General features: G+C 43.0%; 2 protein-coding genes across 4 annotated transcripts in view; one reads left to right on the forward strand and one right to left on the reverse strand.

The window, feature by feature from the left end:
* Positions 1-8706: 8706 nt before the first annotated feature.
* Positions 8707-15746, reverse strand: LOC129697119 (ankyrin repeat domain-containing protein 66). The gene is made up of 3 exons (XM_055635357.1): positions 15518-15746; positions 12416-12644; positions 8707-10578 (listed from the first exon to the last, which is right to left on the reverse strand). The coding sequence occupies exons 1-3, from the start codon at positions 15744-15746 to the stop codon at positions 10326-10328; spliced, it is 711 nt and encodes a 236-aa protein (XP_055491332.1). The 3' UTR covers positions 8707-10325.
* Positions 15684-26862, forward strand: part of pla2g7 (phospholipase A2, group VII (platelet-activating factor acetylhydrolase, plasma)) — a 110640-nt gene continuing 99461 nt past the window's right edge. Inside the window, exon 1 of one of the 3 annotated variants that reach the window (XM_055635354.1) lies at positions 15684-15820. Coding sequence is in view for 2 of the 3 variants with exons in the window: in XM_055635356.1 (XP_055491331.1) it covers positions 15796-15820 (25 nt within the window). In the remaining variant the exon portion in view is untranslated. The remainder of the gene's footprint in view (positions 15821-26862) is intronic. The other 2 variants (XM_055635356.1, XM_055635352.1) reach the window with 2 other exon arrangements.

Genomic DNA, 26862 nt, shown 5'->3' on the forward strand with positions numbered 1-26862 from the left:
ACTTAAAATGGTACGTGCAAACACCCCCAGTCCGATTATAGGTTTGTTATAAAACCGGTGGACCGTTATTTCATTCGTCCATCCTGCAGCCACTAGGATGTCGTCAAGAGGCACGTCCATTGTTCTTGCTGCCGACGTAGATGCAGCCTTGGTGGAGTGAGATTTAACCATATAAATGTGCACTCTGTTACCGCCATTACCCCTTTTGACCATCTGGAGATGGTTTGAGTTGACACCTTGGCTGATGAGGACCGATTATTCTGAGCCTCTGAGGTTCTCCGTAACTCTCAGATAGTGGTGTTAGTATGTTACCACACACACAACCGTAGGTCCTCTGGATATGCCAAGAACTGGATCTCCATCCCTGGCATTCCTGGTCTGCTATTTTTTTATCAGGTTCCTGATTACGAATGTTATGTTGTTCACATTGGTGGTCATGTGGTCCAACCGTAGCTTTTGCAGTGTCTGGACTCTTTGTCAGCATACCACCTTCAGGGTTAGTTATAGGCGGTCCCCACTGTCAAAGTAGAGTTAGTACCACGCTCACATCCCATGTGTCCGTGTACCTTGGTCTTAGGGGTATTAAATTGTAAATTCCCTTCATGAATTTTGTTGTAAAGGGGTGCGTTCCTATCGACCCGTGCCCTGCTTACAGCATCAGATAGGAGGAGAGTGCGCCTCTGGCACTATAGATTGCACTATAACTTTGTTTATAGTTATAGTACAGTTGATAGGAAACTCCAAGACATCTGTTATCCGAACTGTGTTGTATTTGTTCGGACAGTCCTATGCCTAGAAATGGCCTCCTCAGAATCTGCAGACCAACAAGTTAATACGTTAATGGATGAGGTAACCAATTCTATAAAATAGGGTTTTGGTTTGCTTTGACAGATGCTTCTGCCAATTCTTGGTGACTCCAAAATGAAATTGTCCAAATATGCCATTACTATGTGGTTTTGAGACCTTTGTAGTTCCAGAATTGGTTTCCGTAGTTTTGTCAATAGTCTAGGAGCTGATGTCAACCCATTTGGCAGATCCATGCCATCCAGTTAAACTTCAAATATCTCCTGTTCTTAGTGAATAGACACCAAATAGTATGCATCTTTGAGGTTGATGCATGCCATGTGACCATTTTATAGGAAGCTCCTATAAAACAATTGTTAGACCGTAACAAAAATTATTGTTTCTAAACGTCTGTACTGCACAAATGAGTTAAACCTGGATGAAGTGACATCCTCCATCTGTCACATGTCCTGAATGGCAATCCTGCCAAAAATATTGGGCCTGCCTCGAAGACAACTCTAGTCCAAGTTACAAGTCTGCTTGGAACCTGTGTATGTTGTGCAGTAAAAATAATCACTTTATTATCTGTTTTTTAAAACCAGTTCTGAAAATTCATGTTATTGTCATTTTGAACAAGAACACAAGAGTAAATTACCAACATGTAACTGGTCCACAATCCCTTGTTTCAGTAAACCCAGATCCACCTACCTTCATGGCTACCGGTGGTCTTGTGGTAAGCCCAAAGGCCCCTGATGCGGATTCCTTTTCTCTCCTTGATTGGGAGTAGGACTGGTAGGGAGTGTGGATTCCATATTTCTCCTGACCTCTGCTTGGGTCTGGTCTGAAAACCTCATCATACTGAACCTGCCTTGTAGGACAATTCTGGCCATTATTTTGAGTCTGCCTTGAAAGACGACTCTGATCATATTTTCGTGCCCAGCTTTCAAGCTACCACCGGATTCAGTGAACCGCTTACCCCCTATGGAGGTGTGGGGTGTGTTGTCGCCTACTGATGATTTGCTTGTCGTTGGTACCTTGATTGGTCCGACAGTTTTTGCTTCCTTCTTCTGGTCTTACCTGAAGAGAGGATTCGGCGGCTGATAGTGCTCCCTTGCCGGCATTGTAGCGTGCGGATATTCTGCCAACTGCTGGCTCTGCATGTGCTTCAGTATGTTCATACTTTAAATTCGAGATCAGTTACCTACTGATCACTCACACACCCTCCACTGAGAGTGAGATTCGTAGGCAGCCCTGAAAACTGGTGCTGCTGCAGGCCCCTGAGGATACCTGTGCTGACATGGCCCTTCAAGTGGACCTAAATAAGGTTCTAGCTTTGGGTCAGACTGAAACCGACCATGAATGCTCCTCTCCTCAGAGCAGGAGATATTTGTGCAGCATTGAAAACAGGTGTTGCTGCCTGCGGGTTCTCCATAATACCCAGGCTGTCAATAGCTAGATTCCATCCAGGGAAGCACCCAGTGGAACCTGGATGATTGCAGAACTACTTATTTTCTGTTGTTTGTATGGAAGCTTATTATTCCTTTTATATAAAGTATTTTGGTGTTGATTTAAACAGTGCAATGTAAGTAAAACTTACTTCCTTTCTTCTGCTTGTCCCTGGGAAGGTTTCCCCCCCTCTTCTTTTGTACTCTGATTCAGAGTGGTTTCTTCCATATGTACTTCCCCTCCAATGGGGAAGACATTGGGCTGCCCCATGTGCGAGGCTCCCAGCACCGGCACTGCTGTAGGCCGGGCTGATACTGCTCCCTCCCTTGGAGCAGATCATTGTTGGAGCAACTTCTCCATAAGTTGCTCCATGTGGGAGAAGTCATCCTCAGGTGCTCTCCGTTGAGGGAAGGTATCCCTCTTCCCCGGACTCATCTGAGTCAACGGGTTTGTTAGACTTGCGGGTGGTATTACGTCCCGCAGGACAACCATGGAGCTCCTGCTCCCGCGCAGTCTCCTGCCGATTCTACTGTTGGCGCTAATGTCGGGAACAAGACCATCGCCCGCTACTTGGAATGCTGCGGTCTTCGGCAGCCGACATCCCCGCGGGCCGTCTTCTCGACATCATGGGCTCTGAAAACTACAAAAAAGCTTCAAGCCCGAAAGAACGCAGGTAAGTAGTTCAACTTTCCTTACCTGCTCATCCCGACGACTGGGAGGACACAGTGCCTGCCAGTCCGTTGTGCGTGTTGCGTTCAGACGTAATGACGCGCACGCAGACGGACGGCCCTTCTTCACGTAGTCACTCGCATGACTCCGAAGTAAAATCACTGTTAAATTCACGAATATTCAAAATTACCAATCAACCAACCATATGCATTTTTACATGAGCAACAATAGCCAACTGTAATACTGTAAGTTGCTCATTTCTAAGCATCCCCCCAGTCTGGTTTCAGTAAAAACACTGAATCAAGCACTTGAAACAACTACATTTTATTTTAACAAAAGCACGTTACAGTTCAACTACTGTACCTATCCCACCAGGGGTTCGATCATTGTGTCTGCCTGTTCATAAAAACATAGAAAATAGGTGCAGGAATAGGCTATTCGGCCCTTCTAGCCTGCACCGCCATTCAATATGATCATGGCTGATCATCCAACTCAGTATCCTGTACCTGCCTTCTCTCCATACCCCCTGATCTCTTTAGCCACAAGGGCCACATCTAACTCCCTCTTAAATATAGCCAATGAACTGGCCTCAACTACCTTCTGTAGCAGAGAGTTCCAGAGATTTACCACTCTCTGTGTGAAAAATGTTTTTCTCATCTCGGTCCTATAGGATTTCCGCTTTATCCTTAAACTGTGACCCTCTAGGCCTCACTCAGACAGAGACACTCGAAAAGTTCAGCAGTCTCAAGCGCTCTCCCAGAAGATGCTGAACCTCGTGGTAGTGGACTTTTATATGTTCCAGGATATCGAGGGGCTGAACCACAAGGGGGTGGTCTCTTAATAACCCAATTACAGATAGCGATTAACCCCATACATAACACACATTCCCCTAACCCAATAATACAACCGCTCAATACATTGTATAAGAAAGAAAGCTGTCGAAGGAAACTAACAAGATCAAACATTGAAACGTGTGCCCTGAGATTCAAACAATTTCTCCAAGGTTAAACAGTTTGACCAATCAGCAATTAACAGGATGACCGTCTTGCAACATTATGTATACTGTAAAATGCTTTTGCAGTGTCCCAATAGAAATAATGCATTTAAGGTTAGTTTGTAAACCACTATACATGTTATCAATTTAAGAGAAACAGGGAGAACACCTGGACCCTTTACCATCCTGCATATCAATCTGAGCCTAGACTGGCTGGCGCCAATCAAAACCTGTAAAGTTCAGCTGACAAGGGGTAAGCAATACTGACAAGTGCAGGGATCCTCCATTTTATGGTGTCTTTAATTTAGCCAATATTAACATTTCCCCGTTTTATCATTCATGATAACCTTCATCATAAATGATAACTAAACAATCAGATATACATACATGTGTCCATTATATTTCCCATCTATCAGCAACACAAGATGATGATGTTTATTCCCAGAATCTTGTCAAGCATCTGATGAGTCTTCACCTCCCTTTTGTGGGTGTGAATTCCCTCCATCCGTGTTGCTGCCCAGTCTTCCATCACCTTCCTCAGTCGAACCTAAACCTAAACATCTTGAAAAACTTGGGACAAAGCAAGTTACTATCATGCACTCGTGCTTTCCCATACATTCGCTATAGTTCTGCAATACTATCCCTATTCGAAACTATTCTATTACCCTATTACTTGATCCCTATTCCTATTCTGTTCCCTAATATATACTTTATTATTCTAGGATCAACACTAATTAGCCTTCTTCATACTCACACAATGTTATAATATGTATATCTGATGACGGGTAATCATATACATTTCAGCTGGGTTCAGTCCAGATTTCCCTATAGACATGACTAATTGAAAGAAAACCATGATAAATGGTCCAATTTAACCAAATTCAGTCTCAGCCTTCAATTTACTATTTCAAATTTCAGTCCATCTCATCCCCATTCCACAGCATTGTAGCTGATAATACAATTCCATTCCAATTCCTGTGAAATTCCCAACTGTTCAAATGTTAACAATCAATTTCCATATGCTACCAAATCATCATCATAAATCCAATCAAGACTGCCGAATCCAGGGACAATTTCTTTCCCCCTTGATAACAGAAGCCGCTTTACCATCCGGGGTTAAACAATTCAAATCCATCGGTCAAATATGCATCGGTCTGCTATTCCTATACTCATTCAAGTTCTCCCCCTAATTTACTAAGTCTCTCCTGCAGTACCCCTTCTTATTTATGTATGTCTTCTTACTATGTTAACTTGTTACTGTGTTGATTCTCTACTATGTTAGCTCTTTACTAGGTTGACTCTTTACTATATTGGCTTCGTTCTTTGTCTAGGGGTTCTCCCTTATACTAGTTTCTTTTCCGATTAGGTAATTTCCTAGATGGTTAGCATTAACCTTTCGAGGGGAACTCATCATTTTATGTACCACCACCTTATGTTCCCATGATACTTTCTTAGCTACTAAATCGGCATTATGATTTCCAATGTCTACTGGGGTCTGTCCTTTAATATGAACACTACATTTTATTACAGAGATTTGTCTGGGTAGCATTAAGGCCTTAAATAAATTTGTCACCAATTGTTTGTGTGACATTTGAGTCCCTGCAGGTTAGAAATCCCTTATTTTTCCATAATTGTCCAAAATCATGCACCACCCCGAATGCATATCGAGAATTAGTGTAAATATTTACTTTTAGATTTTCCCCAATAATAGAAGCTCGAATTAAAGTGAGTAATTCAGCTTGTTGTGCTGAATAGGGTGACTCAAAGGCAGCTGCTTCTACAATCTCCGTCTATTGATTAATAATTGCATACCCAGACAACCTCTCACCTCGCGGTCCAATGGATGCACTACCATCCACAGATAATGTGATGTCAGGGTCTTCCATGGGTACATCCCTCAAGCCCTCTCTTACTGATGTTTCCTCCTCTATAACAAATAGACAGTTGTTTCCTGCTTCTGCTCGCTCTTCTGGGGGTGAAATAAGAAAAGAGGCTGGGTTAATTAATGTACAGTGTTTATACTGCAATTTTGGATTGTTCAACAAATAGATCTCATACTTATTTTGGCGGGCCACTGTCAAATGCTGAGTTTGAAGCTGCCCCAACGATGCCGATACCAAATGTGAACTGTACACTACAATTTCCTGCTGGAGTGTCAAATTAGCAGCCGATTGGAAACTATTGTAAATTGCAGTTAATAGTTGAGTGCAAAGAGGATGTCCCCTAGCTATTAGATCTAATTTGGAGGAGTAATATGCATCTGGTCTATGTCTATTCCCATGCTTTTGAGTTGGTACGAAAGTGGCACAGTCAGATAGAATTGTACAATACAGCTGGAACAGATGATCGTATAATGGCCGGGGATCGCATCAAAGATCTTTTCAAGTTCTCAAATGCTTCCTGTGCCTCTTTTGTGAGTTTAAATTCACCCTCCTTGCTGGTATACAGTGTTAGCTCCTTGGTTTCTAGACCTATAATTGGAATCCAGTATCTGCAATAATTAACCATGCCCAGCCATTGCCTCATTTGTTTGGCTTCTTTTGGGATTGGAAATTCACAGATAGGTTTGAGTCTGCTCTTCTCAAGACTTCTTCCGGTGACTTAAATTATAATCCCTAGAAATTCTACTTTCTCCTGAGCTACCAGTACTTTTGATGGGGAGACCACATATCCTAGATTGGCCAGATGATTTAGTAGTTGTGCAGTATCTTCCCGATTACTGGATTAATCTTTACTAGCCACCAATAGGTCATCAATGCACTGCACTAATGTTGGATTCATTTTAAACTTTAAAGTACTTAGCTGATCCTGCAGACACCTGGAAAATAAAACAGGTGCGTTGACAAATCCTTGAGGCAACCTGGTCCAGGTATATTGTTGGCCCCTATATGTGAAGGCAAACAAATATTGGCTGTCTTCATGAACAGGAAAAGAAAAGAAAGCATGTTATAAGTCTACTATCGAAAATACTTTGGCTTCAGCCAGTATTTGGGCTAGGATATAGGCAGAATTTGGCACTAGGGCATGAAGTGGTTCTACAGCAGAATTGATTTCCCTTAAGTTTTGTACGAGTCTGTACTGACCCTCCTTTCCCGGTTTTGGAACGGCACGAATAGGGGTATTACAGCTAGATTGGCACTTCACCAATATTCCTTGTTCTAGCAAACCCCAAATTAATTTATCTATGCTGTTGATGGCCTGTAGTTTCAAAGGATATTGTTGGATTGAAGGAAGTGTTACCCCTTTCTGGAGAGTTACACGGATGGGATTTATGTTCACGCATCCTACCTGAGCAGTGTCCTCCGCCCATACTTGAGGGTTCACATTCTCATATACCTCACTCCCCAGATGATGACGTAAAGTGGATAACAACCTTCCTTGGGGCCTGGTAAAATTAGACAAATTTTGCTTTTGGTAATTATTCGGGTTTGCCAATTGCCTTATAGTAAAATTGCCCAGTTGAATTCTTGAACAAACTGGAATATTTCGGCCAATCCACTCTGTCGATCCAAGCCCAGTACCTTCTCGAGGTTCTTCGTCCGTCACTTCAACGAGAGACTCAGATACCTTCACACAGACACTCCTCTCTGTTGGGCACGGAGGATTCAGCACCTAGCCACTTCTCGCTGTGAGTTATCAATGCCGTTTTTCAGAGCGCACCGTTTCAATTAGCGCTCCCTGCAATGATCCGATCGAAGACAAGACCTGTATTTTAATACCCCAACAATTCGGATATCTAGTTTAACCCTGGGCCACACCTCGCCCGATGAAGCGTGTTTGGCTCTCGTTAAAGCAGCTGCAGTCTGCCAACTACGATCAAAGTTTTGGGCCTCTAACTCAGGAAAGGGTCTCTAACCCAACCCCAGCAGGGCCTCTAAACCACCCTGGTTTAATGGGCCCCTAACCCAAAGGCATGCTTGCTACACTCTGTTCGAATGATCTCGATTAGACCCTTTCCCAAGCCCGCGAATGATCTATCCGCTCCGACTCCTTGTGATTGAGGCAGTGCAGCGTAGGTTCACAAGATCAATCCCTGGGATGGTGGGACTGTCATATGAGGAAAGATTGAAAAGACTAGGCTTGTATTCACTGGAGTTTAGAAGGATGAGGGGGTTCCTATAGAACCATATAAATTTATAAAAAGACTGGACAAGCTAGATGCAGGAAAAATATTCCCAATGTTGGGCGAGTCTAGAACCAGGGGCCACCGTCTTAGAATAAAGGGGAGGTCATTTAAGACTGAGGCGAGAAAAAACATTTTCACCCAGAGAGTTGTGAATTTGGGGAATGCCCTGCCACAGAGGGCAGTGGAGACCAAATTACTGGATGGATTTAAGAGAGTTAGATAGAGCTCTAGGGGCTGGTAGAATCAAGGGATATGGGGAGAAGGCAGGCACGGGTTATTGATTGGGGATGATTAGCCATGATCGCAATGAATGGCGGTGCTGGCTCAAAAGGCCGAATGGCCTCCTCTCGCACCTATTTTCTATGCTATGACACACAAAGTGCTGAAAATCAATGCGAAAACTGCACTGTGGGCCCGATTTCTGCACTCGCGATCGAAACGGCTCAACACCCTTCATCGCAAACTTGTGTTTGGGCGTCTTTTAAGATCTGGATGAGCCCCCAATATAAATTGCTCGTTTCTAAGCCCCACCCCCCCCCCCCCCCCCCCCCCCCCCCCCCCCCCCCCCCCCCCCCCCCCCCCCCCCCCCCCCCCCCCCCCCCCCCCCCCCCCCCCCCCCCCCCCCCCCCCCCCCCCCCCCCCCCCCCCAAGTCTAGTTTCAATCAAAACACTGACTCACGCACTTGAAACAACTCCATTTTATTTTAGCAAAAGCGCATTACAGTTCAACTACTGTACCAATCCCACCACGGGTTCGATCCCCATATCTGCCTGTTCAAGCCCTCCTGGCCTCGCTCAGACAGACACTACAGAGGTTCACGCAGTCCCACGCGCTCTCCCAGAAGATCGACGCTGAACCTCGTGTTACATTCAATAAGAAAGAAAGCTCTCGAAGGAAACTAACTAGAACCAACATTGAAACATGTGCCCTGAGATTCAAACAATTTCTCCAAGACTCAACAGTTCGACCAATCATCAATTAACAGGGTGACCGTCTTACATTATGTATACTGTTTACAATGCTTTTGCAGCGACCCAACAGAAATTATGCATTTGAGGTTAGTTTATACATGTTATCAACTTAAGAGAAACAGGGAGAACACCTGGACCCTTTACCATCCTGCATATCAGTCTGGCCTAGCCTGGCTGGCGCCAATCAAAGCCTGTAAAGTTCAGCTGACAAGGGTTAAGCAATTCTGGCAAGTGCCGGGATCCTTCATTTTATGGTGTTTTTAATTTAGGAAATATAAACAATACTAGCTTGTTTCTGTCAATGCTATCTGCCATGGTTTCAAAGCCAAGTGCCTCTGCTGCACCTCCTCCACTTCCAATATTAAACAGATTAGGTGTCTTTGCATTGAGATGTCAACTTCATCAGCTTGGCCCTCCCTAACTAACAAGTTTATCAAAGTCTGAAGAAGGGTTTCGACTCGAAACGTTGCATATTTCCTTCGCTCATTGATGCTGCTTCACCCGCTGAGTTTCTCCAACATTTTTGTCTACCTTCAATTTTCCAGCATCTGCAGTTCCTTCTTAAAAAAAAGTTTATCAAAGGTCCAGTTGGCTACGTGTTGGCTACGTGTCTGTATTAATAAGAAAGAAAATTGCTCTGCCACAATAGAGATTTCAGTTGTGTAAATACCATGTGGCATTGAGCTGCACTGCATTATGTTTATGGTAGAAGTCTACCCTTGCCCAGTATCTGGCAGAATCTTGAAATGTCAACAGCTAATCTTTTGTAAGAGGGCAAAACTATGTAACAGGCTTCCATGTCTTGGAAATAGCAATATTTTAAACAATATTTCATTGACAAAACAGGGTCTGGACAGTGGTGCAGTTCTCCTGGTGGCTGAGGGCATTTCCTCTGGCTACACCCATTTCCTCCCACATCCCTAAGATGTGTGGGTCTGTAGTTTGATTTGCCTCTGTAAATTGCTCCTGGTGTCTAGCGAGTGAATGTGAAATTGGAACAATACAGAACTAGTGTAAACGGGTTATCGATGATCGGCGTGGACGCAGTGGGTCCAAGGACCTGTTTCCTTGCTGTTTCTCTACACTAAACTAAACCAACCTGGCAATTAATAACATTTTCGTGAAAATTCCAGGCTCACTGATGTTAAGCTACAGCAGCAGTTGATTAGGTTCAGTGGAAAGTCGACAGGAATAAGGATGTGTTTCTATGCAATATAAAATCACTGATCAATTTGTGCTTTGGAGGTTGTTCTTGGTTCAATCCAAATCTAACTAATTTTAAACAAATTCAGGTCATAAGATTACATGTTTCTCTGACCTGAAGACCATTTTATTTTACATCTTTTTTGCAAAAGTATTTATTTTTGGTAATTTTCCTTTCTTAGGCACTTTATTGACTGGTGTCTTGTGAATATAGTGTGTCTGCCTTTGCTGAGGTTTACATGTAACATCATTCATGTTATTGGCAACTTTCCTCCTTTCAGCCATTTCACTTTCTTTCAGATTTTCCCACTCTTCGTCTGTCTCATCTAAAAAAATGCCTTTCATCTCAGCAACTCTTCTGTAATTCAAGCTCTCTCTTTCAGCTCTGAAACCAAAAGAGAAATTGTAACTGATGCATGTTTAATAAAAAGGATAATTTGCTCAAATAATTCTCATAAAACATTATTAATGTTTATTTGATCAATGTTATTACCATTATGAAATGCCATTTGGAAGTCTTTTGTGCAATAAGCGAGTTCGGTATTCTGAGAAATGCAAGGAACCATGGGATTTGTCAAAGGTCACTCGCTATAAAGAAAAAGCTAACAAAGCAATGACTGTATAAACTGTGTATACATTTTAATCTTAATTCATGAATTATGTGTAAAAATATATTTAATCTGAGGAACGAGGGTCCCAGGTAGCGGGAGAGCGGGGTGTAACAGCGAGATAGAGGGGGCAGATGCGAGTGAGAGACGGGGGAGGGGGGGGGGAGACTGGACCGGCGGGGAGACATTCTGAGCGCACACAGATCCACGCCTCAACCGCTGCCAGGATCGAATCTGGGTCCCTGGCACTGCAAGTGCTGTCGAACCACCACTGGACCGCCCCCCACCCCCCCCACCCCCACACCGAGTGTCCCATACGCGCCTGGGAGAGGGCCAGACACTTCCGGATCGACGGGACACCGGCCTGGAACAGCAGCGCGCCCAAGCCCGCAACCAGCGGGGAGAAGCACCAACCCCAGCTCAACCCCGCCAGGCTAACCGACATCCCCAAACCGATGGGACAGCGGCCGATAACCGGCGCTCGGTCCCCGCCGGCACCGAGGGGGCCAACCAACAGACACTGACAAGGCGAGAGGCGCAGCCGACGGCCCCCCAGGAGCCGGAGCAGAACCGGAGCCAACGCCTCCCACCCGCATCACCACCCCGCCAGCCCAGGGCCACCCGGGACACCCCCGGATAGGGATGGGCCACCCGGGAGGGGACGGGGATGGCCCAGCAGCAACTCAACAGCAACCGATGCCGGAGACCCGGACCCGACCACGGACGAAATGCAGGCCTGCACCCATGCAGATTCACAGCTAATGAGAATGTTTATAGCGAATGACCTATGACCTGGGCATGCGCAGTCGGAATACTGAACTCGCATATTTCCATGAGGGTCAAGCATGCCTTCCATTTGATCTTGCAAGAAGTACAGCTGCACTTACCTTTTGGAACTATGTGGCTACAAATGAGCTGCATCCAATGAGCCAAATGAGCTGCTGCAATCATTCTGCAAAAGTGTAGCGGGCTGTCAGTGACAATCTGGCAGCACCCAGTGGAATCTATGGCCCTACCCATAGCTGTCAGAAGGCCTTTTCAGCATTTCTGAACATCTAAGATCAGTTGAAAATGATTTAAATGATCAACAATCTTTTAAAAATTAATTAACGTAATTACCCATGCAAATGAATTAAAAGTTAAGAAAAGAAACACCTCCTTTTTAATGAAGGTTCACAGGATTATTCAAATACATAGATGTATCAGCAATCATTAGCATAAAGCTAAGGAGACAGGTAGGAAGTGAATACTTCCCCTCATCTGAATGTATTGCCAAAGGTGCATGGCCAAAGCCATCTGACCTCCAATGCATTCCATACTTTGCACAACGTTGTGTAGATATAGAAATCCAATAAATGCTGCTGAATGCATTTCTGAACTGCCATCTGGCACTTGTGTAATCTGGCTCATTGGATTTGGCTCTGTAATGTTTCCTCAAAAGTGCAATCTGGTTAATTGATTTATGCATTATCTCACAATATTCTATATTTTTACCCATCTGCAAATTGACTTTCAGTGGTTCATCAAATCGAGTTATGGTTAGCTGAAGATGTTAACTTTTATCATCACAAACACTGCAAACCTATTTTACAATATTTTCAGGAAACTACTTACGTTTCAAGAAACTTAAGGCAATCTCCCTGACCATATATCTCTGCAATTCTTCTGGGAGTGTCTCCATACAAATCTGCTTTGTCAACAGGAGCATGCAGTGAATGCAGCATTCGAAGGACAGAAAGTTTGCCAGATTCTGCAGCAAAATGTGCTGCAGTCCATCCAGTAGCTGTCCTCAAGCAAGGTCGAGATCCATTTGCAATAAGGATTTTCACCATGTCTGCTTTTCCTGTCAAAAATTCCAAATTAATAATTTACATAAAGCATGGAAACCTTTATATTCTAATTAATACTGAAAAATAGCTAAGGGTAATTCAACGTTGGATTAAGGGATACAGGGAATGTGCACTGTATTTAACTGCCTGAGAAATAAATATCACAGTATAATTAATAGAATCCAATAATTTCTATTTCAAAACAATCTTTAGTTCAAAGCATTTGGTTTTTGATGAGTAGACAAGGTGGGGGGGAAATCCAAAAACTATAATTTGGTGCATCTTAGATATATTTAGCATGAAGTAGTTTTTGCTTCATAAGAGCAACAATGTTTGTACAAATTTAATTAGTCTGCACCATTTGAAAAACAATGAGCAAAAAAGATAGATTTAAAAACAGGAAAGGTGTATAGATCCACAGAAAACCCCTGAAGCACAATAAACAAAAAAAAGCAAGCCAAGAGAGCACCCTAGTGGTTTACAAGTATCACGTGATTATTTGTCAAATGCACTAAATGTGAACTGGAACAAAGAAATCCTTACTTGCAGCAGCTTTACAGGTTATTTGGTGCAACATGCATAACAACAATAAATATACAAAAAACTCAGTTATTCTAAGACCATGACAGTGCAAAAACCAAAGTAAATAGAGCAACCAATGCAGCAATACCATGTGATTTGTCCTTCAAAACCATATGACAAATTTCTAATTATGCTTGCACGGTCACATAAATATTTTTTTAAGAACAGAACTAACATTCCTACCAACAATCCAATTTATGTCTTCTGCCCTGGAGTAATCCAAATTATTAATCCAGGTTACATATTGCTTGAGTACCATATGTTGAATAGAAACATAGAAAATAGGTGCAGGAGGAGGCCATTCAGCCCTTCGAGCCAGCACCGCCATTCATTGTTATCATAGCTGATCGTCCCCTATCAATAACCCGTACCTGCCTTCTCCCCATATCCCTTGACTCCACTAGCCCCTAGAGCTCTATCTAACTCTCTCTTAAATCCATCCAGTGATTTGGCCTCCACTGCCCTCTGTGGCAGGGAATTCCATAAATTCACAACTCTCTGGGAGAAAAGGTTTTTACTTGGTTATGTTCAAATTTGGTTACTAAGGAACAAGGGAAACACCCAAAAGTAGCATACAATGCAAAAAAAAGTAATTGAGTGTATTCAGTTCAAAGGAAAATGTGATGAAATTGATATGATATTGTTATGATAAGCTTTTCTTTACAACATTTTAAATAGATGTATTTGCTAGAGAATAAACAGATATCCAAAATGAATTTTAAAAATATGTCAGGAAGCAATATTGCTTTCAAAATCTGACAAATGTCTGGAATGGTTAACTGGGTAAGGTGAACAAAACAAAAATTCTTAAATCCTTCAACATGTGATGGAAAGTCAAAAAATTGCAGATGCTGGAAATCTGAAATAAAAAAACAAAAAATCCTGGAAACGCTGTGGATCAGGCAGCATCTACAGAGAGAGAGAAACAGAATTAACTGTTCTAGTCAAAGACCATTCACTTGCATTACTTCCAATCTGGTGTACTCACAATTTGATCTTCTCTACATTTGAGAAGCCAAACGAAGATTGAGGTGCCACTCTGCACAACACTTGCATTCAGTCCTCAGAAGTGAATCTGCGTTTTCCATTGCCTGGAACTTTAATTCCATGCTCCTGGCCTCCTACACTATACAATGAGGTCCTACACCTCATCGTCCATCTGGCCATCTTGCAGCCTTCCAGATTCAATGTGGAAATCTACAACTTTGGGTAATTCACTTTGTCAGTATCAGCAACGTCACTTATTCATTCTCTCCATAGATGTTAGGCACAAAATGATGAAGTAACTCAGCGGGACATGCAGCATCTCTGGAGAGAAAGGAGTCTGAAGAAGGGTGATCATATAACCATATAACAATTACAGCACGGAAACAGGCCATCTCGGCCCTACAAGTCCATGCCGAACAAATTTTTTTCCCCTTAGTCCCACCTGCCTGCACTCGTACCATAACCCTCCATTCCCTTCTCATCCATATGCCTATCCAATTTATTTTTAAATGATACTAATGAACCTGCCTCCATCACTTCCACTGGGAGCTCATTCCACACCGCCACCACTCTCTGCGTAAAGAAGTTCCCCCTCATATTACCCCTAAACTTCTGTCCCTTAATTCTGAAGTCATGTCCTCTTGTTTGAATCTTCCCTATTCTCAAAGGGGAAAAAAGGGTGATGTTTGGAGTTGAGGCCCTTCTTCAGAACTGAAACGTCATCCATTCCTTCTCTCCAGAAATGCTGCCTGGCCCGCTGAGTTACTTGAGCATTTTGTCTCTCTTCGCTTTAAACCAGCACCAGTTCCTTCCAACACATTTCCGTAGATGTTGCCTGACCCACTGAGTTACTCCAACACTTTGTGTTTTCGCAGTAACTGTGGTGGGTATCAGGGATTAAGTGGGCAAGGCATTCTCAGGGCAGACTGCATCTTTCTAGACGAGGTAGAGATAGAGAGAAAGAGAAAGAAACAAGATAGACACAAAATGCTGGAGTAACTCAGCGGGGCAGGCAACATCTCTGAATAGAAGGAATGCGTGACATTTCGAGTCGATATCCTTCTTCAGACTGAAGACAGAAGTCTGAAGACAGGTGGGTCTCGACCCGAAACGTCACCCATTCCTTCTCTCCAGATGCTGCTGCCTGACCCGCTGAGTTACTCCAGCATTTTGTGTCTATCGTCGTAGTTCCAGGGAGAGAAACAGCGAGCGACTCTGGGACTGGAGTGGGGGAAGTTGCTGGGCGTGGAGGTGGGTGCAGAACCCGCAGCGCAGGGGTGCGGGGTTGGGAGGCAGGGCATAGGGTGGCGCTGCCGACCTTTGGCCGCCGCCCAGTGGAGCGGGGTACGGTCACTCCAGTCCGGATCCTTCATGCTCGGGTCGCAAGAGCCTCTGTGCAGGATCTCCTCCACCAGGTCGGTGTCTCCCGCCGCCGCCGCCTCGTGCAGCTCCGACATCCCCGGAGTCGCCCTGGCAACCCCGGACAACAACCTGGGGCACGCGCTGAGTCGTGGCCGGGAGGCGGGCCTGCAAAAAGCATGCAACATGGATTGAAGAAGGGTGAAAAGAGGGAGGAGTGAGACGCCAAGGACAACAATGGTGGTAGGATCTGGACTGAGAGGTATAGATAGATGTTTTTGCAGCCGTAAATGTGAATGTTTCCAGGGACCAGGATGCAACAAAGCAGCTGCACGGTATTCTAATAGAGGAAATAAATGGCCAGGACTACTGGTTCATATTAGTATACGTGTTTCTGATAATAACATGTGTTTCCATAGCACAGATTGGATATAATATAGAAACATAGAAAATAAATGCAGAAGGAGGCCATTTGGCCCTTCGAGCCAGCACCGCCATTCATTGTGATCATGGCTGATCAGCCACAATCAGTAACATTGAATGCCTTTTCTCCATATCCCTTGATTCCGCTAGCCCCTAGAGCTCTATCTAACTCTCTTTTAAATTCATCCAGTGAATTGGCCTCTACTGCCTTCTGTGGAAGAGAATTCCACAAATTCACAACTCTCTGGGTGATGAAATGGGCAACACCATGTGTATTACGCTGGCCGAATGGCTTATAATTTGATTTCAATCAGGAACTAAAGAGTTATTTTGGAAATTAACAGGCAGAAAACTAGCTGATTTGGATTTAAACAGAGTGGGTGGGGGGACGTTATCGTACAACATCCCCGCAGTAATCAGTCGCCATTGTGTCTTGAACCCAGCAGCTAGTTTCACCTCGATCGCATTGAAATTGACTGGCAATCATTATTAACACTGTGCAACTATGCTCTATTAAACAATATAACATACAGACTTTAGTATTTTAGCATGCTGTAATGACAATAAACTCAGTGTTTATAAAAAAGCTTTATCTTTGCAAATCCTGCAGGTAAAATAACTTTTATTGTGAGTCTGAAACTCTCTAGCCCCTATCCATTTTAACCACCATGGACACAATTGCCCTTATAATGTTATTTTCCATAAGATGAGGTTTCTTAGGAACACTACTATCACATTGCAGCAGAACTATCTTTGCTAATGCCGTGGGTTAAAACATGGGATTTAATCTAACAACATGAATTTATGCAACAAGGTAGCAGATTAAGGTAGCAGAGGTTGCAATCCCTGAATTAATTCCAGTGCCACGTGTAAGTGAGTATAATAATAAGTGGATAAATTAGCTGAATATAAGGGATATGAACGAGAGAGAGTTTAATATGTCTTGATTATTGGGACCATTTATGGTGAAGGTGTGATGTACATGTTTGATGGTTTGCCTCAAACCAAAATGAGTCCAAACATTCTTATGGAGAGGTTTGTTAGTGCATTTAGGAAGGTTTTAAATTAACCTGGCAGGAGATTGGTGTACTGAGGTGACACAGTGGTGCAGCTGATATAACCGCTGCCTCACAGCTCCAAAGACCTGGGTTTGATTCTGATCCCGGCACTGTCTATGTGGAGTTTGCACAATCTCCCTTTGACCTTGTGGGTTTCATCTGGATGCTCTGTTCTCATACCACGTCCCATAGACCTGTGGATCGGTAGGTTATTTGGCTGCTGTAAATTGCCAGAAGTATTTAGCCGAGTTTGAGAATAAATTGTGATTAGTGTGAGATTAGTTGAAGGATGGTGTGGACAGATTGGGACAAAGATCCTGGTTCCATGCTGTATGACCGTATGTGGATTCTATGATAGAGCAGATGTACAATTGAGGGGCAAAAGGTGATAGCCCAGCTAGAATAAAAACAAAGGTAGACAAAAGTGCTGGAGAAACTCAGCGGGTGCAGCAGCATCTACGGAGCAAAGGAAATAGGCAACGTTTCGGGCCGAAACCCTCCTTCAGACAGATTAGAATAAAAACAAAGTCAGTCCAGGAATCTGATCATAATGAGACAGAATGGTAGAAATGCTAGGTTAACAGGATGCATTTTAAGAAGGATTAATACATCATGAATGGTAGGGTCCAAGGAAATATTGAGGAGTAGAGGTATATTGTGTAAATGTGCAAACTGCCCAGAAGGTGGCAGTGCATGTAAATAAGTCGTCAATACTTGCTTTTTATTAGGTGTGGCTTCCAACAAGAGGAGATAGGTTATGGTACAACTTGATATAACATTGGCTGGGCCACGACTAGTGTACAATATTTCTGTGTACATTATTTGTCACCACACTATAGGAGGGACTTGATTGTAGGATGATGCAGAAGTGATTCGCCACAACATTGCCTGATATTGCCTGATTTCAGCTATGAGGAGGAAAATAATTGGGTTTATTTTCCATAGAGGGGAAGAGGCTGAGGATGGACCAGATTGAGTGATACAAGATTAATAGGAGCATAATTACGCATAGATAATGAAATTTTCCTTGTATCAGTCCAAAATCAGCGTTGAATAAAGAAAAAACAACTAGTTAGCGGCATGTTTGGAGAGCTGAAAATAGCTGAGCATTTCAGCTATCAGAGAGTGTGATGAGGATGATTTTGTTTTCTTTGTAGTAGAAAAGGCAGAGAGGTGACCTGATTGAGATGAGCAAAATTATGAGGGAGAGACTTGGGTTAGTTTGCGAGAGATTTCTCCCAGAAGAAGAGATGTCCATAACCAGAAGCTATAGTTTTAAGCAGAGCAGTTGGACATTGGAGGAGATATGAAGAAGGTTTTGTTTTCACCCGTGGATAATTTAAAAATGGAAACACTGCCAGAGAAGGTACAAAGTATGTTACCTATTTACTTTCAGAAAGTTTAAACATAGATTAGCATTTGAAAACCCATGGTAGAGAAGGTTGTGACCTGCTTGCTGGGAACTGGAATTAGTGTCATAGATATTTGATCATCAGCATGGTGGGCTGATCAGCATGTGTGTTTCATTGTCTCAGAAGACTTGGGTTATGTGAAAGGCACAAAATTGGAGATGCTGGAAATCTGAAAGAAAAACAGAAAATGTTTGGGGACTAAGCAAGCCAGGTAGCATCTTTGGAAGTTGAAGCAGAGTTAATCTTGCAGCTCAGTCAAATGATACCTTATTTACCTATCTCCAGCATTCTGTCTTTTAATTTGATTTCCAGAAACTGCTGTGTTGACAGTTTCAACATGCTGCTTATCTTACTCTGGCTAACTCTGATTCCTCTGTTTACACTTTTCCAGTCTGATTGAATATGGTTAAAAAGCATTCATTTCATTCTCATTGATAGCACCTAAAGCAATTGTGTCACCCAACCAACCTTGCCCCTCACTCTGTGTTCTTTCCACCTCTACACTTCCTGCAATTGTCTTACTCTTCCACTTCAGAGTAAGACTCATTGATCTGAAATGTTAACTCTCTTTCTCTTTCTACCAATGTTGCTGAATTTTCTGATTATACCAGCATTTTCCTTTACAGAGCCCTCCATAATGTTTGGGACAAAGACACATCATTTATTTATTTGTCTATGTACTCCACAATTTGAAATTTGTAATAGGAAAAAAAATCACATGGGGTTAAAGTGCACATTGTCAGATTTTATTATACGCCATTTTTATACATTTTGGTTTCACCATGTAGATATTACAGCTGTGTTTATATATAGTCCCCCCATTTCAGGGCACCATAATGTTTGGGACACATGGCTTCACATACGTTTGTAATTGCTCAGGTCTGTTTAATTGCCTCCTTAATGCAGGTATAAGAGAGCTCTCAGCACCTAGTCTTTCCTCTAGTCTTTCCATCACCTTTGGAAAGCTTTATTACTGTTTATCAACACGAGGACCAAAGTTGTGCCAATGAAAGTCAAAGAAGCCATTATGAGTGAGAAACAAGAATAAAACTGTTAGAGGCATCAGTCAAATCTTAAGCTTCCCAAAATCAACTGTTTGGAACGTCATTAAGAAGATAGAGAGCACTGGTGAGCTTACTAATCGCAAAGGGACTGGCAGCCAAGGAAGACCTCCACAGCTTATAACAGAAGGATTTTCCTTAATAAAGAAAAATCCCCAAACACCTGTCCAACAGATCAGAAATACTCTTCAGGTGTGGATTTGTCAATGGCCACTGTCCGCAGAAGACTTCATGAACAGAAATACGGAGGTTACACTGCAAGATGCAAACCACTGGTTAGCCGCAAAAATAGGATGGCTAGGTTACAGTTTGCCAAGAAGTATTTAGAAACATAGAAATTAGCTGCAGGAGTAGGCCATTCGGCCCTTCGAGCCTGCACCGCCATTCAATATGATCATGGCTGATCATCCAACTCAGTATCCCGTACCTGCCTTCTCTCCATACCCCCTGATCCCCTTAGCCACAAGGGCCACATCTAACTCCCTCTTGAATATAGCCAATGAACTGGCCTCAACTACCCTCTGTGGCAGAGAGTTCCAGAGATTCACCACTCTCTATGTGAAAAAAGTTCTTCTCATCTCGGTTTTAAAGGATTTCCCCCTTATCCTTAAGCTGTGACCCCTTGTCCTGGACTTCCCTAACATCGGGAATAATCTTCCTGCATCTAGCCTGTCCAACCCCTTAAGAATTTTGTAAGTTTCTATAAGATCCCCTCTCAATCTCCTAAATTCGAGAGTGTATAAACCAAGTCTATCCAGTCTTTCTTCATAAGACAGCCCTGACATCCCAGAAATCAGTCTGGTGAACCGTCTCTGCACTCCCTCTATGGCAATAATGTCCTTCCTCAGATTTGGAGACCAAAACTGTACGCAATACTCCAGATGTGGTCTCACCAAGACCCTGGGACAGGCCCTTTAGTGACAAGAAAATCTTTGAAGTTCTCACAGTTATTTGACCCGAGGGTGGAGTAGGCGGTAGGTGTTGTTTAAGGAGACAGTTTATCTGTTGTAAACAAGGAAACTGTGCATTTAATTACTCAGCTCATTTATCAAGATGGGACATGGGCTCGTTGTGTTTCATAAGGTCCAACCAGATTGATTGATGAATGACTAAGCAAGTTAGAAACCAGATCTCACATCAACTGGAGTAAAGGTAATTAAGAGGATGCAGTGAACGGTTTGTCTGGCGATGAGAGGATCAAGTCAAGTCAAGTCAAGTTTATTCGTCACATACACATACGAGATGTGCAGTGAAATGAAAAGTGGCAATGCTCGCGGACTTTGTGCAAAAAGACAAACAAACAAACAACCAAACAAACTATAAACACAATCATAAACACACATATTCTTTTACATATTAGCATATTATTTTACATATGTGGAATCTATTATGCAGATTAAGAACTGCAGAAATCTTATGATAAATGGAATGGCACACAACAGATAGACGTCTGAAAATCCTGTTGAAAATATTGGGAAGATCTAATTGTAGATGTTTCGAGAAGGATGGGAGGTTAGAAAGGGAAAGTTGGAGGTGAGTGGATTGAAATGTTAAGTAATCGGTGATAATATTATCAATGATAGAGACAATGGGAACAGATTTTTTAATTTTTCAATTATACGTTGATCAATGTGGCTGATGAGTTAACAGACCGATCCCCAATGGAAAAATACTAGTGCCCTCCACAATGTTTGGAACAAAGACCCATCATTTATTTATTTGCCTCTGTACTCCATAATTTGAGATTTGTAATAGAAAAAAAAAAATCACATTTGGTTAAAGTGCTCATTGTCAGATTTTAATAAAGGCATTTTTATACATTTTGGTTTCGACATGTAGAAATTACAGCAGTGTTTATACATAGCCCCCCCCCCCCCCCATTTCAGGGCACCATAATGTTTGGGACACAGCAATGTCATGTAAATGAATGTAGTCATTGCATATCCTTTGCATGCAATGACGGCTTGAAGTCTGTGATTCATGGACATCACCAGTAGTATGGCCATATTTAGCTTATGCTTGTATTGGGGGCTAGTATTAGAACAGCATCCCCCTTCCCATCAGAACTGCCCCCTTCATCGACTCCTTTAAGTCAAGACTAAAATCTTATCTATACTCCCAAGCCTTTCCTAACGTCCACTGAGCGAGGGATATATGTATGTATGTATGTAGTTTTGTTTGTTTATACTAGTCCTATAACAAATGTAAAGCGCTTTGGCCAACGAGAATTGTTTTTTAAATGTGCTATATCAATAAATGTGACTTGACTTGACTTGACATTGTCTTGCTGTAGAATGAATCGCCAGCCAATGAGTTTTGAGGCATTTGTTTGAACTTCAGCAGATAGGATGTGTCTATACACTTCAGAATTCATTATGCTGCTACCATCAGCAGTTGTATCATCAATGAAGATAAGTGAGCCAGTACCTTCAGCAGCCATACATGCCCAGGCCATAACACCACTACCACCGTGTTTCACAGATGAGGTGGTATGCTTTGGATCTTGGGCAGTTCCTTCTCTCCTCTATACCTTGCTCTTGCCATCACTCTGATATAAGTTAATCTTCATCACATCTGACAACAAGACCTGCTCTTTCAGGGCACCATAATGTTTGGGACACATGGCTTCACATACGTTTGTAATTGCTCAGGTGTGTTTAATTGCCTCCTTAATGCATGTATAAGAGAGTTCTCAGCACCTAGTCTTTCCTCTAGTCTTTCCATCACCTTTGGAAAGTGTTATTACTGTTTATCAACAGGAGGACCAAAGTTGTGCCAATGAAAGTCAAAGAAGCCATTATGAGTGAGAAACAAGAATAAAACTGTTAGAGGCATCAGTCAAATCTTAAGCTTCCCAAAATCAACTGTTTGGAACGTCATTAAGAAGATAGAGAGCACTGGTGAGCTTACTAATCGCAAAGGGACTGGCAGCCAAGGAAGACCCGATCTGAACCCAATTGAGTATGCCTTTTATACGCTGAAGAGAAAATTGAAGGGTACTAGCCCCCAATACAAGCCCCCAATAAGCTAAATATGGCCGTACTACTGGTGATGTCCATGAATCACAGACTTCAAGCCGTCATTGCATGCAAAGGATATGCAATGACTACATTCATTTACATGACATTGCTGTGTCCCAAACATTATGGTGCCCTGAAATGGGGGGGACTATGTATAAACACTGCTGTAATTTCTACATGTCGAAACCAAAATGTATAAAAATGCCTTTATTAAAATCAGACAATGAGCACTTTAACCAAATGTGATTTTTTTTTTTCTATTAACATTCTATTTTCTATAAACATCTTTGTTCTAAAAAATCTGTTCCCATTGTCTCTATCATTGATAATATTATCACCGATTACTTAACATTTCAATCCACTCACCTCCAACTTCCCCTTTCTAACCTCCCATCCTTCTCGAAACATCTACAATTAGATCTTCCCAATATTTTCAACAGGATTTTCAGACGTCTATCTGTTGTGTGCCATTCCATTTATCATAAGATTTCTGCAGTTCTTAATCTGCATAATAGATTCCACATATGTAAAATAATATGCTAATATGTAAAAGAATATGTGTGTTTATGATTGTGTTTATAGTTTGTTTGGTTGTTTGTTTGTTTGTCTTTTTGCACAAAGTCCGCGAGCATTGCCACTTTTCATTTCACTGCACATCTCGTATGTGTATGTGACGAATAAACTTGACTTGACTTGACTTGATCCTCTCATCGCCAGCCAAACCGTTCACTGCATCCTCTTAATTACTTTTACTCCAGTTGATGTGAGATATATCTGGTCTCTAACTTGCTTAGTCATTCATCAATCAATCTGGTTGGACCTTATGAAACACAACGAGTCCATGTCCCATCTTGATAAATGAGCTGAGTAATTAAATGCACAGTTTCCTTGTTTACAACAGATAAACTGTCTCCTTAAACAACACCTACCGCCTACTCCACCCTCGGGTCAAATAACTGTGAGAACTTCAAAGATTTTATTGTCACTAAAGGGCCTGTCCCACTTGCGCGTCCTTGGCTCGCAAATTACTTGACCTCGTGGTCGCTTGAGGCGTACGGGCACCGTATGGCTATGCGGGGCCTGTCCCACTTAGAGGCGGGAAGGGGAATGGAGTTGTGCAGGGCCGGTCCAGACATCGCGCGGGGCTCCGAAATTCTTGCAGTGAACAAAATCTTTGCGCACCAACGGCCTGTCGTGGAACTGACAGCCAAAGTGGGTCAGGCCCAAGACCCTGGCGTGACGCAACTTCTCACCTCCAACAGCAGCAGAAGCAGGCAAACGATCGCCAAACTCGGCCTGGGGCTCATGGCCATTGCGGTCCGGATCCGCCCCCACTTCTACTCCCACAGCGGGGCCAAGAAAATTGAAGATAGACATAAAATGCAGGAGTAACTCAGCGGGACTGGCAGCATCTCTGGAGAGAAGCAATGGGTGACGTTTCGGGTCAAGACCCTTCTTTTTAGACTGAAGAAGAGTCTCGACACAAAACATTCTCCATTCCTCTCCAGAGATGCTGCCGGTCCCGCTGAGTTACTCCAGCTTTTGTGTCCATCTTCAAATGATGTCACGCGCTCCAGACGGCTGTGCGTACGCATGGAATTGCGCCCGACCTTCGCAGGACCGTCTCGGCTCAACGCGACCACGAGGTCGCGTAATTTGCGTGCCAAGGACACGTAAGTGGGACAGGCCAGAGCTCGACAGGTCGCACTCCACGGTTTCACCCTGTAGAAGTCCCAAAAGCTGTTGGATGTCGGATACATATAAAAGATAATTGATGAACTGATATAAATATGTAACAGAGAATCCTACATCCAAATGTTTTTGGGATCACATTCTTTGACTGAGACATATTTTCCCTTGTGCGAGGAAAATAAACCTACCGCTGATGGTTAATGATTTGAGTCCTTGAGTGGTGACTTCGGCTACCCTCCCTTATCCTGAACATAGTACCTTCCATTTTCATTTTATTATACATAAACATTATGAGAGGCATAGACAGGGTAAACAGTCAGAACCTTTTTCCCAGGATAGAAATGTCAAAGACCAGAAGACATAACTTTAATACTCTCTAGACCCTACACCTACCTACACCTACAATACAGTACCACCTACAATACTCTCTAGAATTTAGGAGATTGAGAGGGGATCTTATAGAAACTTACAATATTCTTAAGGGGTTGGACAGGAAGATTGTTCCCGATGTTAGGGAAGTCCAGGACAAGGGGTTACAGCTTAAGGATAAGGGGGAAATCCTTTAAAACCGAGATGAGAAGAACTTTTTTCACACAGAGAGTGGTGAATCTCTGGAACTCTCTGCCACAGAGGGTAGTTGAGGCCAGTTCATTGGCTATATTTAAGAGGGAGTTAGATGTGGCCCTTGTGGCTAAGGGGATCAGAGGGTATGGAGAGAAGGCAGGTGCGGGATACTGAGTTGGATGATCAGCCATGATCATATTGAATGGCGGTGCAGGCTCGAAGGGCCGAATGGCCTACTCCTGCACCTAATTTCTATGTTTCTATGTTTAAGGTGAGAGGGACAAAGTTTAATGGAGATGTGTGGGACAGGGTTCTTGTCACATTTGATAAATAAATTGAGACTATGTGAGATTGGGGATTGTTTAACAGACAAAAAATAGAGAGTAGGAATAAACGGGTTTATTTTCAGACTGCAGCCTGTGACTAATTAGTTGTAAAAGGCATTGGTGCTGGGGCCCTGCATGTTCACAGTCTATATCAGTGATTTGGATAAGGCCATCAAGTGTAATGTATCCAAGTGTGCAGATGATACAAAGCTGAATGGTGTTGTGAGGAATATACAGAATCGCTGGTGGTGATGTGATGCCAATTGAATATAGACACTCTAAGTGAATGAATGGGGATATGGCCGATGGGATTTTAACGTAGCAAATGATGAGATTTTTCACCATGGTTGAATAAAATAGCAAGAATCAGATCATGGTGACAGATTGAAAGGTGTTCATGTCAGAGAGAACTGGGTGTCCTTGTAAGCGAGTCAACCAATATGTTTGGACTTTATTGCAGAGCGATTTGAGTTATGAAGAGCATGTGTGAGTCCTCACTTGGAATATTGCATGCAGATCCAGCCTCCCAAGGATATACTGGCAATACAAATTCAACAAAGGTTCACAGGGAGGGAAGTCAGTCTACCCCATGATTGAAGGGGGAGGAGTTGTACAGTTTGATAGACACAGGGAAGAAGGATCTCCTGTGGCATTCTGTACTGCATCTTGGTGGGACCAGTCTGTTGCTGAATGTACTCCACATGTTGACCAGTGTGTCATGGAGGGGGTGAGCTATATTGTTCACCACAGAGGCCATGCAGTGCATGAATTTGAGAGCTTACACAATCAACAGTGCATTACTTCACCTATTGCCTACAACTAAAATTCAGCAGGATTATTTCCATGATGATGGATGAGTTGCTAAATTCACCAGGAACTGATTAGTCTATATTTACCAGAAGACAATCATCCAATGTGACTGGCATCTTGGGTGCGATATCTGTATGTGTGAGGATGAAATTTTAATTGCAAAAAATCATAAGATTTATGGGGAAAATAGACACAAAAGGCTGGAGTAACTCAACGGGACAGGCAGCATCGCTGGCAAGAAGGAATGGGTGACGTTTGAGTCGAGACCCTTCTTCAGACTGACAGTTAGGGGAGAGGGAGAGGGAGACGATATGGAAGGATGAGGTGTGAAAACACAGATCAAAGGGGAAATGTAGAATGGCACATTGTTAGCTGAGGGGAAGGTGACAAAGGGGCATGCAATCAATAATATTGAATCAGGAGGTCAGTGGAACTAGTTGGAGAACTGGAGAGGGGGGGAATGCAAGGGCTACTTGAAGTTAGGGAAATAAATATGCATACCACTGGGTTGTAAGCTGCCCAAGCGAAATATGAGGCGTTGATCCTCCAATTTTCATTGGATCTCACTCTGACAGTGGAGGAGGCTCAGGACAGAAAAGTGTGAAAATGGGAGCAGGTTAAAGCGTTTAGCAACCAGGAGATCGGGTAGGTCTAGGCGGACTGAGCGGAGGTGTTCAGCGAAATGATTGTCAAGCCTGTGATTAGAAACCAGGAGGCAGCTCGAATGTCGGCGAAACATCACTCACTGGCGAGCTCAATGCGTTTTACGCACGCTTTGATAGGGAGAATACTGATGTGCCTTCCCGAGCCCCCATTCGCTGTGATGGTAGTTCAGTCTCAGTCACAGAGGCCGACGTCAGGAAATCCTTCAGAGAGGTGAACCCTCGAAAAGCGCCTGGATCTGATGGTATACCCGGATCGGGTAACCCGGTCGTGTT

The sequence above is a fragment of the Leucoraja erinacea genome, chromosome 5, assembly GCF_028641065.1.
Source record: "Leucoraja erinacea ecotype New England chromosome 5, Leri_hhj_1, whole genome shotgun sequence".
Lineage (NCBI taxonomy): Eukaryota > Metazoa > Chordata > Chondrichthyes > Rajiformes > Rajidae > Leucoraja > Leucoraja erinaceus.